General features: G+C 43.0%; 1 protein-coding gene across 1 annotated transcript in view; it reads left to right on the top strand.

The window, feature by feature from the left end:
* LOC145400731 (WD repeat-containing protein 11-like) overlaps positions 1–10,561 on the top strand; it is a 30,522-nt gene extending 19,961 nt beyond the window's left edge. Inside the window, exons 16-23 of the mRNA XM_080273165.1 lie at positions 528–696; positions 1,495–1,632; positions 2,515–2,690; positions 4,999–5,190; positions 5,394–5,658; positions 6,612–6,781; positions 8,919–9,382; positions 10,447–10,561. Of these exons, the coding sequence (XP_080129291.1) occupies positions 528–696; positions 1,495–1,632; positions 2,515–2,690; positions 4,999–5,190; positions 5,394–5,658; positions 6,612–6,781; positions 8,919–9,382; positions 10,447–10,561 (1,689 nt within the window). The remainder of the gene's footprint in view (positions 1–527; positions 697–1,494; positions 1,633–2,514; positions 2,691–4,998; positions 5,191–5,393; positions 5,659–6,611; positions 6,782–8,918; positions 9,383–10,446) is intronic.
* Positions 10,562–16,139: the final 5,578 nt, after the last annotated feature.

Consider the following 16,139-nt stretch of genomic DNA (forward strand, 5'->3'; position numbering starts at 1 on the left):
ATAAAGGTGGTGTTGATGAGTCATTGATGGTGGTAATGATGTAATATTACTTGTACAGGTGGTGTTGATGAGTCACTGATGGTGGTAATGATGTAATATTACTTGTACAGGTGGTGTTGATGAGTCACTGATGGTGGTAATGATGTAATATTACTTGTACAGGTGGTGTTGATGAGTCACTGATGGTGGTAATGATGTAATATTACTTGTACAGGTGGTGTTGGTGAGTCACTGATGGTGGTAATGATGTAATATTACTTGTACAGGTGGTGTTGGTGAGTCAGTGATGGTGGTAATGATGTAATATTACTTGTACAGGTGGCATTGGTGAGTCACAGATGGTGGTAATGATGTAATATTACTTGTACAGGTGGTGTTGGTGAGTCATTGATGGTGGTAATGATGTAATATTACTTGTACAGGTGGTGTTGGTGTTTCACTGATGTTGGTAATGATGTAATATTGTACAGATGGCATTGGTGAGTCACTGATGGTTGTAATGACATAATGCAACATGACTCATGCAGGTGGTGTTGGTGAGCCAGCTGCGTTGCCCGGGTGACTGTGTGAAGGTGATGGATGGGGACTGGGGTGCATCGGATCGTCCAGTGCTGGCCACCGCTGACGGGTGTATCAGAGTGCTGGACCTGGCCCTCACCACGTCAGCATCAGCACTCACCTCATACTGTGCACATGGTAAGGTGTTCAGGAGTCTGGGTACCATACACATGTAGTGCACACACACACACACACACACACACACACACACACACACACACACACACACACTTTTTTTCACTCAGATGGTAGGTGGTGACAGCCATCATCCACTCACTGATTGTAGTGCTGCCTACTTCTTCCTTCACCTTTATCATTCTTTTTCTGTGTCAGTCCTCCTCTCTTCCTATTTCTCACCATTATCCACTCACTTGATGTAGTGCTGCCTACTTCTTCCTTCACCTTTATCATTCTTTTTCTGTGTCAGTCCTCCTCTCTTCCTATTTCTCACCATCATCCACTCACTTGATGTAGTGCTGCCTACTTCTTCCTTCACCTTTATCATTCTTTTTCTGTGTCAGTCCTCCTCTCTTCCTATTTCTCACCATCATCCACTCACTTGATGTAGTGCTGCCTACTTCTTCCTACACCTTTATCATTCTTTTTCTGTGTCTGTCCTCCTCTCTTCCTGTTTCTCCCATCTTTCCTGTCACTTTTTATTACTCTTCTTTCCTTGTCAGGTGGCTTTACATTGAGTGACAAGTCTAATGCTTTCATGTAAGCCAGAAAACCGTTTGCAGCGCTGGGTGGTAACCATATAACCAACCCATACATGTTCCCTATATGTCAGCAAGTGGGTTGGTGGAGGGTTAGTGCCTCTCCCCGTAAAACAACTAACTCAGAGACAAACCCCCACCCCTTACCGGATTATGGCGTCTGGCAATAGGTAGGTAAATGGATTACCATTATTATTATTATTATTATGTTCTTCCACAGAGCCAATAGTGTCGCCATACCTGTTACCATCTGAAGCGTCCCTCAACCTACGCACCATGTTGACACACCAGCCATGGCGACCCCAGTACTCCCTCACCTTCACTGGCGAGGATGGATTCACGCCAGACCAGCTGAACTGTATGTATATTACACGTCTTTGTATGTATACCACCCCTGACAGTCAGTATACCATCTGGAAGTCAGTATACCATCTTTAAGTCAATATACCATCTTTTACAGTCAGTATACTACCTTTAACAGTTACCTTTAAATCAGTATATTACCATTTAGTCAGTATGCAACTTCATCAGTCAGTATACCACCCATAAGTCAGTATATCATCTTTAAGTCAGTATGCCATCTTGTACAGTCAGTATGCTAGCTTTAACAGTTACCTCTAAGTCAGTATATTACCATTTAGTCAGTATTCAACTTCATCAGTCTGTATACCACCTTTAACCCAGGGATTGCCAGCCACAACTCAGACTGTTCTGGCCATGCATCACCACTAACTACTCCACCCCTGTGTAAACTTAAACATGGCGCTATGCAACTATGGAGAGAGAGAGATTTTTTTCTTTTCATCAGATGATGTCCTGGATGTTTATCTTCAAGTTTATAATTAACAAAAAAGCCCCCCCAAAATTTGATTTTTTTTTTTTTTTCTTTTTTTTTCACAACCCCCATATGCAAACTTATGCATGGCCCTACACAAAGGTGGAGAGAGAGAGAGAGAGAGAGAGAGAGAGATTTTTTTTTTTCACCAAATGATGCCCTGGATGTTTATCTTCAAGTTTATAATAAACAAAAAAACAAAAAATTCCTTTTTTGCACACCACAGGGTGGGATAAAAAAAGGTAATTGTGCAGTCCATGGTTTAACAGTAATCTAACCTAACCTGACCTAACATACCCTACTCTACTCTACTCTACTCTACCCTACCCAGATTCAAGATAACCCAGCCTAACTCAGCCTTACCCAAACCTGATCTAACCACATACACATCTCCCCCCTCCCCAGTGGTGGAGGTGTGGTTGGAACGCGCCGGTCCGGACGTACGGGAGTTCCTGGTGGGGTGTCGGTCCACAGCCCATCGCGCCCTGGTCACCGCACGGCTCTTTGGGGATCAGGCCGAACTGGATTTTTGGACGGTGGCGTGTCACTACCTCGCCGCACCACCACTCACTGCGGCGAAGGTGAGGGTGATGAGGTAGTGGTGATGGTGATGACTGTGGCTGCTAGGGTTAGTGTGGTGATGATGATGATAATAATAATGATGATGATGATGATGGTGATGGTGATTATAATAATTATGATGATGGTGATGATGATGATGATGGTGATGATGATGATGATAATAATGATGATGATGATAATAATAAAGATGATGGGGATTATGATGATGGTGATATGATGGTGATGATGTATAGACTTTTTACCTCTCTTTCTCACCTGCCTCTTGGACCTTCACCCACCCCAGCACATGACAAAGAAGAAGAAGAAGGTGTGGTTACAGCCTTAGATGCTAGTCCAGTACACAGCAGTTGGCCATTATGCGCTTAACTCCTTTTATTTTAACTTGGCGAGGTGTTGTGCGGCCTGCTGTGATGCCCCTGTTAACTGGGTGGAGAGGTGCAAAAGTGGCATCCATCCAGGAACCAAATTTCCACACACTTTAATTTAACTTGGTGGGGTGATATGGAGCCTAATATGGTGCCCCTGTTAACTGGGTGGAGAGGTGCAAATGTGGCATCCATCCAGGAACCAAATTTCTACATCTTTAGTCTAACTGGGTACGATGATATGGAGCCTAATATGGTGTCCCTGTTAACTGGGTGGAGAGGTGCAAATGTGGCATCCATCCAGGAATCAAATGTCCACCCTCTTCCCCAAACCTCTCTAGGGCGAGGTGCTGTCTGCCACAGGGTTGATTGCTTGCCTGTGTTTGATGGGTTTGCTCAGCTAGACAGACAAGGGTTACTTCACTACTACTACCACAGTACTAATACTACTACTACAACTACTACCACTACTGCTACTACTACTACTACTACTACTGCTAATTACTGCAACTACTCCTACTACTACTACTACTACTATTACTAATTACTGCTACTACTACTACTGCTACCTGTACTACTACTACTACTGCTGCTACCTGTACTACTACTACTACTGCTACCTGTACTACTACTACTACTGTAATCTTGGCTGTTGAGTTTAGCAGTAACTTAGCACTAGTGTATGTTGCTAGTCATGAAGAAGTGCTGTGGGAAGGGTGCAGAGCTTACAGTATTGTTTGTCTGCCACTGCACTGGGTAATATCGCAGCAGAAGGACCAAAACTAAACCAGGTGAAGGTGAAAGGACTATAGCAGCGTATGACAGTGTAAAGATGTTGAATATTATGGGTTTGTATTGCTGATGTCAAGCTGCCCTCCCTATCCACCAAAAGGAGAATGGTGGATTGCAAGAAAGGGGAAACTTCAGCCTGCAGTCTGCTGGGTTCCATCTGTCTGTCTGTCTGTCTCTGTCTCTGTTTCTGTGTGTGTGTGTGTATGTCTCTCTCTCTCTCTGTCTGTGTCTCTGTCTGTCTGTCTGTCTGTCTGTCTGTCTCTCTCTCTCTCTCTCTCTCTCTCTCTCTGTCTGTCTGTCTGTCTGTCTCTCTCTCTCTCTCTCTCTCTCTCTCCATGGCAGCAGTAACAGCCAGTCCTTTGCCTCCCTCTTTAAGTGTCCTGGGTTCCTGTTGACATTGGGTAAAGAAGCTCCCTAACTCCTCTCCTAAGTGGTTTATTCTTTTTATTACATTTCACTGTCCTAGTCTGTATCTTAACACCTTTCCTAAGTGGTTTATTTTTTTTCTATTACATTTTACTGTCTTAGTCTGTATCCTAACACCTTTCCAAAGTGGTTTATTTTTTTCATTACACTTTGTTGTCCCATTCTGTATCCTGTAAATCCCTCTAACATCTGCATTCCCTGCATAAATAGCATACAGAGGATATTAACCAAACATATCCAAAAATAAATAGCTTAGGAAGAGGTGTTAGGAAGCCTCGTTGCCTGGCAAGAATACAGGCCCTGGGTCAGTTAAAGCCTTGGACACCAACCCACATCCCAGTTTTGACAACCAATACAGTACATCATCTCAGATCTATCTATCTGTCTATCTATCTCTCTCTAGCCAGACGCCATAATTCAGTAAGGGGTGGCTGTTTGTCACTGAGTTAGTTGTTTTATGGGGAGGGACACTAACCCTCCGCCAACCCACTTATTGACACGTAGGGAACACGTATTGTTGTTTATATGGTAAGCATTGTAAGTGATGGCAAAAGCAGCAGGTTAGATAGCTTTAAATAGCAACCAAGGAGACTCATTCCTACTTCATAACTAAAGGCCATTGAAGTTCATGTAACAACGACACAATGTTTAACATGTTTGATTGACCCAGTTCCACCAAATGAAAACAAACCCCCTATAACACCATATCTCCGGCCAGGATGAGAACGACGGCAGCAGCAGCAGCAGCAGTGTGGGAAGCGTCGAGCTGATCAACCTTACAGACGCGGCCTCGGAGAAGAGCGGGTGTAGCGAGGAAACACACCCGCCCACCTCACACCCACCGCCACACCCACACCTGCCCACACACCCACTGGAGACAACATACCATAACCTGTGTGATGCTGCTACATACAAGGTGAGTGAGGGGAAGGTAGGGATGGGTTAGGGATAGGGCAGGGTAGGGGACAGTAGTGTAGATTAGGTTAGGTTAGGTTAAATTAGGGACTGAATAGGGAGGCTGCCAGAGATCGAGCAGCGTTTTGAACCACTGTTATGTGACCAGACCAAACTATTTCCAAGTATTTCTCATGACACTAAATTTCCATCTGCCTCCTCCAGCACCACGAGCTAGAGCGCCTGGCCATACAAGAGTCTAAAAACCTGGAGGGGTCCCAGCGGGCAGCTCTGGGGCGATCCCTGGCCATGGCGGGGGAGCGAGACCGTGCGGTGAGGCTGCTGCTGGACGCGGACGCCACCAACACGCACTTCTACACCGACTGTCTGCGCGCATGTCTCCTGGCAGCCACGCACCACTCCCCACAGGCACAGTCCACGATTAAACTGGTGGCCACAAACCTGATTGCGGCTGGGAATGTTTGGGAAGGTGAGACTGTAACACTTTGTAGCACCTTTCCATTTACCATCATGTTTCCATTTATTTCCCTTCCCTCATGTTTATTTTCATTTAATTCCCTTCCCTCTTGTTTATTTCCATTTATTTCCCTTCCCTAATGTTTATTTTCATTTATTTCCCTTCTGTCACGTTTATTTCCCTTCCCTCATGTTTATTTCCATTTATTTCCCTTCCCTCATGTTTATTTCCATTTATTTCCCTTCCCTCATGTTTATTTCCATTTATTTCCCTTCCCTCATGTTTATTTCCATTTATTTCCCTTTATTTCCATTTATTTCCCTTCCCTCCTCTTGTTTATTTCCATTTATTTCCCTTCCCTCATGTTTATTTCCATTTATTTCCCTTCCCTCATGTTTATTTCCATTTATTTCCCTTCCCTCATGTTTATTTCCATTTATTTCCCTTCCCTCATGTTTATTTCCATTTATTTCCCTTCCCTCATGTTTATTTCCATTTATTTCCCTTCCCTCATGTTTATTTCCATTTATTTCCCTTCCCTAATGTTTATTTTCATTTATTTCCCTTCCCTAATGTTTATTTCCATTTATTTCCCTTCCCTCTTGTTGATTTCCATTTATTTCCCTTCCCTCTTGTTTATTTCCATTTATTTCCCTTCCCTCCTCATGTTTATTTCCATTTATTTCCCTTCCCTCTTGTTTATTTCCATTTATTTCCCTTCCGTCACGTTTATTTCCCTTCCCTCATGTTTATTTTTGTGTATTTCTCTTTCCCTGTCAGGCGTGGAGCTGCTGTGCATGATCGGGAAGGCCAGTGATGCTTTCCGTTTATTTCCCTTCCCTCCTCATGTTTATTTCCATTTATTTCCCTCCCCTCATGTTTATTTCCATTTATATCCCTTCCCTCACATTTATTTCCCATCCCTCCTCATGTTTCTTTCCGTTTCTTTCCTCTTTCCCCGTCAGGTGTGGAGCTGCTGTGTATGATCGGGAAGGCCAGTGATGCCTGCCGGTACCTGCAGTCATACGGGCAGTGGCAGCAGTCAGTGTGGTTGGCCAAGTGTGCCCTGGCCCAGAGTGAGGCTGCGGACATCCTCAAACGCTGGGCACACCACCTCATAAACACCGGAAACAAGGTGAGAGGGAGAGAGAGAGAGAGAGAGAGAGAGAGAGAGAGAGTTACAGTATTAGTTGGGAGTAGTAGGAGAGAGAGAGAGAGAGAGATTTACAGTATTAGTTTGGAGTAGTAGGAGGGAGAGAGAGAAAGTTACAGTATTAGTTGGGAGTAGTAGGAGAGAGAGAGAGAGAGAGAGAGAGTTACAATATTAGATAGGAGAGTAAGAGAGAGATGTGGAGGTCTGATGATGATGATAGCAGTGATTATTATGACAGTAGTGATGTTGATATTTAACCCTTACACCGAGGGCATGTTTCCCAATGTTTTGCGTGTCCTGCGGGGTTATTCAGGCTCCGACAGACTCTCAAAAAATATTTGCCAAAAATCAGTTATTAGTCCTAGAATATTAAAATTGCATATGCATATGGCACATACCTTCAGCTTTCTCCTGGGATGTTTGTTGAGCCTTCGTCGATTACCGTAGGACTTGTGGAGACCTCTGAAGTTGGGTAAGGAAGTCTCCACTTTACACTTCCAACAACCCATAATATGATTACCACAGCCAGATATTAACACTATAAACACTACTCTATGATTATCAAGTAGTTTGGGATCCATACTCCAAATAAAAACCACTGTGAAAGCAATGAAAATTACAAGCGCGTATGACCTTCCCACTTGCGCTAGTTCGCTGTTGGTATTCTGTCATTTATTATTCATAAAACCCCTCACACTTTATATTTCTATTATTACATAACACTTATATATATCTGCAGTCTTTATCCGTAAGTTTCCTTCAGTAGTATTAGTTTATTGTCACTGTAGGGATTCAATTTCTTTCAGTAAAATACGTAGCATTCACTTTCTCGTCCTGTATACTAGCACTGAGAGTGAATGTCACTTTCACCGTCACTCTCATAACTCATTGTATTCAGACATGCTAAAGTGAAACTTGCACTTTCATTACTCCTAGGGTATATACTCGTATTCTTATAATACTACTCATTTACATTTCTATTTACGTTCTCTATTTTATTTACGTTATTTACATTTCTATTTTATTTACACTGTGTTATGCACTGTCACTTGAAGTAACTTATAAAACTATTTTCCACTGTTCACGCATATTTACATTCATTACTTTCACCTGCTGTTTACACATTATTTACAATTCCACTGTTTTAATAGAAAGATCGTAGTCACTCTTTTATCAATTGTCAGCCCTTTACCTCTTTCCAAACGAGGTTTAGTAGGGGTTAAAGGTCACAGGGCCCTTTGCATGGGGGTGAAAAGTGCCTGAAGTTAGCAGGAGCAAACAGACGTACCTTCACATTGGAAGATGACAGTGAACTGATAAGGGTGGGCCGGGGTGGTGGCCTACCTAGGGAAGTGCATTACTGCCAACGTTAGCCTCTTGACAGCAGCTAATATATAGCAGTGAAATGATTGGCAGGAAATCTAGACAATACATTATAAATTAGGTAGTTCCAGGTGAATGTAAATATCACTTAGGCTTCTCCCTTCCCTCCTCATGTGTATATTTATTACGAAAATAGATTATATGGCATATTTCAAGGGGAAATAAACAGTGAAAATTAGCGAACGAGTGCATGTGAGGTGTTCTCAGGTGATAATTAGCCAATTCCAGGTGTATGGCACTGTCACTTACCTTATTTCTTTCTTGTATATATTATTTGGTATAAGAATAGGGCATAGGGCTTATTTCAATGGATGAAATCAGTGAAAAATTCCAGGGAAGATTTACTTAGCGCAGCACGGCTGGGCAGGCGAGAGGATAGGGTAATGGAGGGGGGGTAGGGAGGGGAGTCAAGAACGGGGAGAAATGGCTAAATTATCAACAATGGATGGGAGTACAGATGAGATTAGGAGTGCTGACTAGTGTTGGACATTGGCAGTACTGATAGATGATACAAGCCACCACTTGAAAGCCCGGGTGAATTCAAAATAACACAGAATCACAAAAGTGACGCCCCGCGGTATGATCCCTTGCTCCCAAGCGTCACGAAAGTGACGCCCCACGGTTAAGGGGTTAAAGATAGTGGTGGTGATGGTGATGATGATGATGATGATGATGATAGTGATGATGCTATAACAACCTATCTTGCCTACACCTACACCCCCACACCCCACCACAGGACCAGGGTGTGTGCGTCTTACTCTCCATCGGCAGTTTTGGTGCGGCGGTGGAGCAGTTAGTACAGCAGCACTACCACCAGAGGGCTGCGTTACTCCTGGCCGCCGCACAGGAGACAGGTGCTCTACCCAACACGCACACACAACGCACACACGCACACCAGTCAGACCCCACACATACACACACGCAGCAAGACCTCACACACACACAGGACCTTACACACACACACACTCAGGCCTCACACATGCACTCACAGACATCGGAACAGACAGACTCCCCAGGCTCACAGGAGGATCGAGACTCTAGGGCGCAGCACACAGACTCCCAGACACCCCACAAGCCTGAATTGGAGGAACAAACAGCGCCTCCTCCACCTGCCTCCTCCTTCCCTCCGTCCTCCCAGCGTGTGTCTCCGCTCCTCTCCTCTGCACCGTCGCTGGCCGCCCTGGTGGAGAATATACACAGGTCAGTGGTGTGTGGGTGCCTGGTGGTGTAGTGGGTTAAGGTCTATCTATCTATCTATCTATTGCCAGACACCTTAATCCCGTACGGGGTGGCCACAAACAGATTGCCTCCACGTCGCCCTGTCCGCCGCCATTTCATTGCCGTGCTCCCAGCTGACACCCCCTCACTTATATACCTCTCCACTCCATCTATCCTTCTCTTCCTTGGCCTCCCCCTCCCTCTCCTCCCCTCCACCTCACTCACATACACTCTCCTTGTCAGTTTCTTACTCTTCATCCTCTCATCATGTCACCTAGGGACAAGCAACTAGTCATCTGTGTTTTATATATGTATGTATACCCTTTTCACTCAAACTTGGCCTAAAATTGTCATCTGTCAATCTTCATTGCTGAGTTGTAGCAGTAGATTAATGCTTGAACATGATGCTAGTCACAAAGAAGTGCTGTGGCAGGGATGTCGAGCCACAGCACTGCCTTTTCTGCCACTGAGCTATGTGTAATAATCTGCAAAAGGATGAAAATTTGGGCCAAGTTAAAGTGAAAGAACTATAGCCTTTCCCCAGGTCCTGACACTGCTGATGGGACAGTAAAGGATAGATACAGATGAGAGAGGGAGAGGGAAGGAGGGAGGCAGGGAGGACAACAGTGTAAAAAGAGAGAGAGAGAGAAATGATGAAGTGAATGTAAAAAGAGAGAGAGGGAGGGAGAGGGAGGAAAGGAGGGAGGCAGGGAGGACAACATTGTAAAAAGAGAGAGAGAGAGCGAGAGAGATAAATGAGGATAAAAAGAATGTAAATAGAGAAAGGGAGAGATGAGAACAACAAGAACTAAATAATGAGAGATAGGGAGAGGGGGGAGGGAGAGCGAGAGAGAAATAAGAACGCCAAGAATATAAAATGTTCGTTTCGTCCACAAGAAATGCGTGCTTCATCTGTTCAGCCTGGGTAATTGTCCAGCTGTGATTGAGTGATTGATAGAGAGGGAATGAAAGAGAGAGAGAGAGAGAGAGGGGGAGGGAGGGAGAGAGAAATAAGAACAAGAATATAGTGTTCATTTTGTCCACAGGAAATACGTTCTTCATCTGTTCAGTCTGGGTAATCGTCCGGCCGTTAGCCACTACTGCCACCTGCTGGGGGAGAAGGGACGAATGCTGCTACACGAACTGGATGCACTGCAGTAGGGGGGACAAGGACATGGGTGGATTTCGTGTGTTAAAGCTGCGTGTGGAATGTGCTGAGGGTTTTTCAGGCAGGATTCCAGGGGCTTGATTGGTGGGAGTGTGGCTCATCTCATTTTATTTTATTTTTTTCTGGGTGTCTTGATTGAAAATGGCGTGGGAAAGGAGGTTTGATGATGATAGTGATGATGATGATGGTGATGATAATGATGAGGATGGTGATTGATGGTGATGATGATAGTGGTGGTGGTGATGAGGATGATTATGGTGATTGTGATGATGATGACTGATGATGATTATGGTGATTATGATGACTGATGATGATTATGGTGATTATAATGATGATGGTGATGAGGATGAGGATATTTTGCATGTGAAGGCTGGAAAATGATGAAGGAATGATGATGCCTCTTTTGGAATAGACCTAAACATTTTGAAAGTGAATGAGTGAGTGAAGAAATATGAATGAATGTTGAGTGTATGCCGTGGCTTGTGGAATGGAGCTGAGAATGTTGAGAGTTTGCATAACCGGTGAATAAAATGTATGATTCTGTTGGTAGGTATAGTTATGTGTTTGCTCATTATTATTATTATTATTATTATTATTATTATTATTATTTTTATTTTTATTATTATTAGTTATTATTATTATTATTATTTTTGTTATTATTATTATTATTATTATTTTATCCAATCCACCCCTTTAAAATCAGGGAAATTTGTATTATGATGATGATGATGATGATGATTTGTACTGTAAATATTCTTCCAGATTATTATATTCTTGGCACTGTTCTTGTAGTTGTAGATTACATGGATTGTTATTATTATTATTATTATTATTACTACTACTACTACTACTGCTTATATATATTTTAATAAATCACCTCCATCCATTGGCGAATAGTGAAGATCAAAACTAACCTTCCTGATACAGTTCACCATTTGGAGTTGTAATGTGAAGATTAACTACTACTACTCCTACTCCTACTACTACTACTACTACCTCTACTACTACTACTGCTACTGCTACTACTGTATTTATTTTGCTACTCTTACCTACAGTGACCCTTTCCATTATACACTAATACTGTTCACTGTACTGTACTGCATAACCCAGTAGTGTATAATGCCTTGGGGGTCCAGAGGAGAGAGAGACAGTGTTACATATATTGCGCCTCACTGGGAACTCTTCTGCTGGTGTCTTTTGTGTTGTGGGGATGGCTCAGTGTGCTGGTGTGGGTGTGGATGTGGCCGTGGATGGCTCAGTATGCTGGTGTGGGTGTGGATGTGGCCGTGGATGGCTCAGTATGCTGGTGTGGGTGTGGGTGTGGCAGTGAATGGGTTAGTATGCTGGTGTGGGTGTGAGTGCAGCAGTGGATGGCTCAGTATGCTGGTGTGGGTGTGAGTGCAGCAGTGAACAACTTGTATATCTCTGCTTGTTATTGGCATCGGTTGAGGAAGCTCCCTAACTCCTTTTCCTATATGATTTGTTTTGCTTATTGCACCTTGCTGTCCTAATGTGTTATATAAATCCTTCAAACATCACCATATTCTGCATAAACAGTGTCTGTCTGTCTGTGTCTATCTATAGCCAGATGCCTCAATCCCCTAAGGGGAGGCCACAAACAAATTGCCTCCATGTTGCTGTCCCCTGCCATTATGCTGCCCTCCCCCCAGCTCACTCCCCCATGCACTCAGTTAATGTACAAAAGGATATTAACAAGCAGTATCCAAAAATAAATTGCTTAGGAAGAGGAGTTAGGGAACTTCCTTAACCATCAAGAGTACTGGCCCAAGAGTCCTGTCACCTCTGATTGTGGATTTCAAATATCTGTCTATCTGTCTGTCTATCTCTATCTGTCCATCAGTCTATCTATCTATAGCCAGACGCCTTAATTCTGTAAGGGGTGGCCACAAACAAATCACCTCCATGTCGCCCAGTCCCTTGCCATTTCACTGCACACCCCCCCCTCTCTCATATACCTCTCCACTCCATCCCTCTTTAAATATCAGTGTGGTAAATCTGCGGTAACTGATGTGGATGACCTCTCTGTTTTTTCTTCATTTTGGTGTTTTTCTTGTGTTTTTGTTCTGCTGTGCTGTTTGTAAATATTTTGCATTCTGTGTTGCTACCATGAGTTTAACCTTGCTGTATGTGCAGATGTTCCACCAGGGCAAAATAAAGTTATTATTATTATTACTATTATTACAGTATTATTTTTATTATTAATATTCCTGTAAGTACTAGCAGTAATAGTAATAATAGTAGTAGTAGTAGTCGTAGTAGTAGTAATAGTAGTATGGGTCAGTGTCAGTTGCCGTGGATTCACCAAACTATTTTTCAAAGTCCTTGGAGAGAAGAACTGTAGAGGTGATGGGACTTTAGGTAGTACAAGTGGCCAATGTATAGTGTATTGTATTATAAAATGGCTTTGTATAGGAATATATTCTCATTATACTGTATTGTATATCAGAGTAAATATTATGTAGCTGTACAGTATATTACAGAGTACTTCCTCACCCAACACTCTCAGTACCAGGATCTCACTATCTATCTATTTATGGCCAGACGCCTTAATCCCATAAGGGGTGGCCACAGACAAATCACCTCCACATCACTCTGTCCCCTGCCACTATGCTCCCCTTCCCCCAACTCACACCCCCCTCTCTCTGCTGTTATGTGGCCCCCCCCAACTCACCCCCCCCTAACTGCCATTATGTTGTACCTTTTCCCCAACTCACCCCCCTCCCTCTCTCTCTTATGCTGCCCTTCTCCCAACTCACGCCCCTCCTGTCACTACCATGATGCTATACCCTCTCCCCAACTCTCACCCCCCCCCTCTCTCTGCCATTATGCTGCCCTTCCCCAACTCTCACCCCCACCCTTCTCTCTGTCATTATACTCCCCCAACTCATCCCTCCCCTCTGCCATCATGCTCCCCTCCCCCCAACTCACACCCCCCTCTCACATATACCACAGTTGGACAAAATCATATGGTATTAGGCTGAAGGAAATTTTTAGGCACATCCACAGGGGCAAAAACTTGTTAGAAAAATGTAATGCTTGTGAGTGTTGCAGCCATATCCCTCCACTTTTCTGTAATTACTGTAACAAAATATGATGCAAATTTTATCATGAATATTGTGTTAGCATGAAGAGTGTGTTGAGTGAGGAATTACTGTTGTTTTTGCTTATTAGAAGAGAGTGTGGAGCATAGGATTAGAACTTACTGCAAACATTCCAGTCTTAAAGGGCCATATACTGCTGAGCTGGGGAGATGTCCTTGCAGCCTGCCATTACACATTCCTTTATTCTCTTGTACTGTATGCCATGATATAGGCAGGTTGGACACATAAAATACAGGAATAATGTGCTGTATGGAGAAATAAACTGGCAAGGAAGAGGTGATAGGGTACGTATTGAGCCAGGGAGAGTGACCCAGGCTGGTATTCTGGTGTGGTTTGGAAGCATACTAACACCTCTTCTTTACTGATTTATTCTGATTCTGCTCCATTAGTATATTCTTTTGTGTTTATTTATGCAGTCTGTGTTGCTATTAAAAAGATATAAGAGGTAAAAAAAAAGAGAATTATAAACGATTAGTTAGGAAAATAAACAGTTAAGGAAGTGATGCTAAGGAGCCTTCTTTACCCAGTGGGAATAACCAGCCCCACGAGTCAGTTGAAGAGCGAAACCTGCCACTGGGTCCTGGTGCTGAATCTCAACCCCTTAAAACCAGGTGATGTCGTTTTTAGTTTATTCTTGCCGTTACCAGGTCATTTTATTCAGTTTTGGAGAGGCCTTGTGTAGTGAAGGGGTTTATCAAGGCTGTAGCCATATTTAACCTGTTGAGTTTAAAAGTTTACCCAAAACTGAATAAAGCTGTCAGAAGATGACAAGAATGGGATGAAAATGACTTCCCCAGGCTCAGTGCATTGAAGAGGTAATTAATTGCTTAATTCTGGCTCCCTTCAGTATTACTGTATATATCTTAGGAGTTGCCTGTCTTTGTCCAGGAGCTAAACACTGTCTGTCATTAATCCTTTGGTGAGGCCAAATATCCTAAGCATTTTGTTGCTGCTGCATTCAGATCATTTTACTTAATTTAGGGAATGGCCCCTATCTTTAGAGAAATTAAGTTACCTTAGCCTCTTCAGTCTGAGAAGTCCACCCTGAATTGAATAAAATAGTAATGAATCCCAACTATATATTGTACACTGTTAGGGTTGTTGGGCCAGATTTCTATCCCCGTCATTCAAAGAGCTGTATGTGTGGTAGCAAGAAGGGGTTAGAAAAGCAGTTCATTAAATTCATCAGGAATTGATCATAATAAAGTGATGATAACCTTAATTGTTGCCACCACCAGACCAGTGGCATAGCCAGAGGTGGCCAGGTGTATGCCTGGCCACCCCAAGTTTCCAAGGTAATGCCTCAGGTCCTTCCTGAGGGTTTTCTTTAATCCCCCCATAAGTAAACATGGCCACCCCTTGGCCACGCCATTCTAAAAATTTAAGCTGTGCCACTACACTAGACTATTTTATCCAGCATAGGGAATAACTTGTCACTGTGTGAAGGTTAGTACACAATACAGTGCTATATATTTACTATGTATATACACCTACTATGAATAAAGGTTTGATATTACTAATGTTTAACCATCCTGCATTGCACTATACAGTAATATAAATCCCAGGTTTGGCAGTAGTTACCATACTTCACTTCAGCCAACTTGTGACAGAGATGCACCCTCTCAGGCACCATCTAAGACTTGCAGAAGGTAAGCATGAAATGCCTGTTTAAATGTGAATATATACTGTGTGACAAAGTTTATCAGTAGGGTGAAAATTACCCTAAGCAATTAGAGACAACTGTTAGAAGGTGTGACTACAGACAAGTTGAATGGCACAGAGTATAGATTACAGATTTAAAGGCAAATCAGAAGTAGAATCTGTAGAATTTTAAGTAACTTGGAAGTACAGTAAATTTCCCCACTGCCCACTCAAGTTACAGCAGTGTCCTGTATGCACAAATTCTGAGCACAGATAAATGGAAATTGGGTTAGTATGATGATTTCTGTTCCGTGCCTCCTTACATTGTCATTACATAATCTCATCTTCAGAATCATCTAATCCATTATTTTATTTTTTTAGATTCACAAAAGCCATAAACACCTTACCTTACCTTCTCACTGTTGTCTCCACTAACTGCCTCACCCCAAATATTTGATCCACACATCCCTCACCCCTCATAAAACCACCCTGGTCATTGCTCACCAGGTATTCTGATAGTTTACATATTTTATTTATTCATCCTTATATCCTTTATATCATCATCCTGACCCCAATTCCCACCTTACAGATGAGGAGAAATAGGATCCAGAGACAAAGCAGTAAAAGTGGAATTATCAACCAGTATGCCATATGAAATAGGCTGTCACGCTTATTCAAGCCTCTGGAATCCTGCCTCCCCTCACAAGCATAACCATCATCAAATAATTTCTTAGATGCACATCACATAACCCTGTCTGATAGATATTATTAACTACACAGTTTAAGAGGGGCCAAATCTTTCCCATAC

This window comes from Coenobita brevimanus, chromosome 53 (assembly GCF_032717465.1).
Source record: "Coenobita brevimanus isolate Jiangsu-jjx chromosome 53, ASM3271746v2, whole genome shotgun sequence".
NCBI classification, from domain to species: domain Eukaryota; kingdom Metazoa; phylum Arthropoda; class Malacostraca; order Decapoda; family Coenobitidae; genus Coenobita; species Coenobita brevimanus.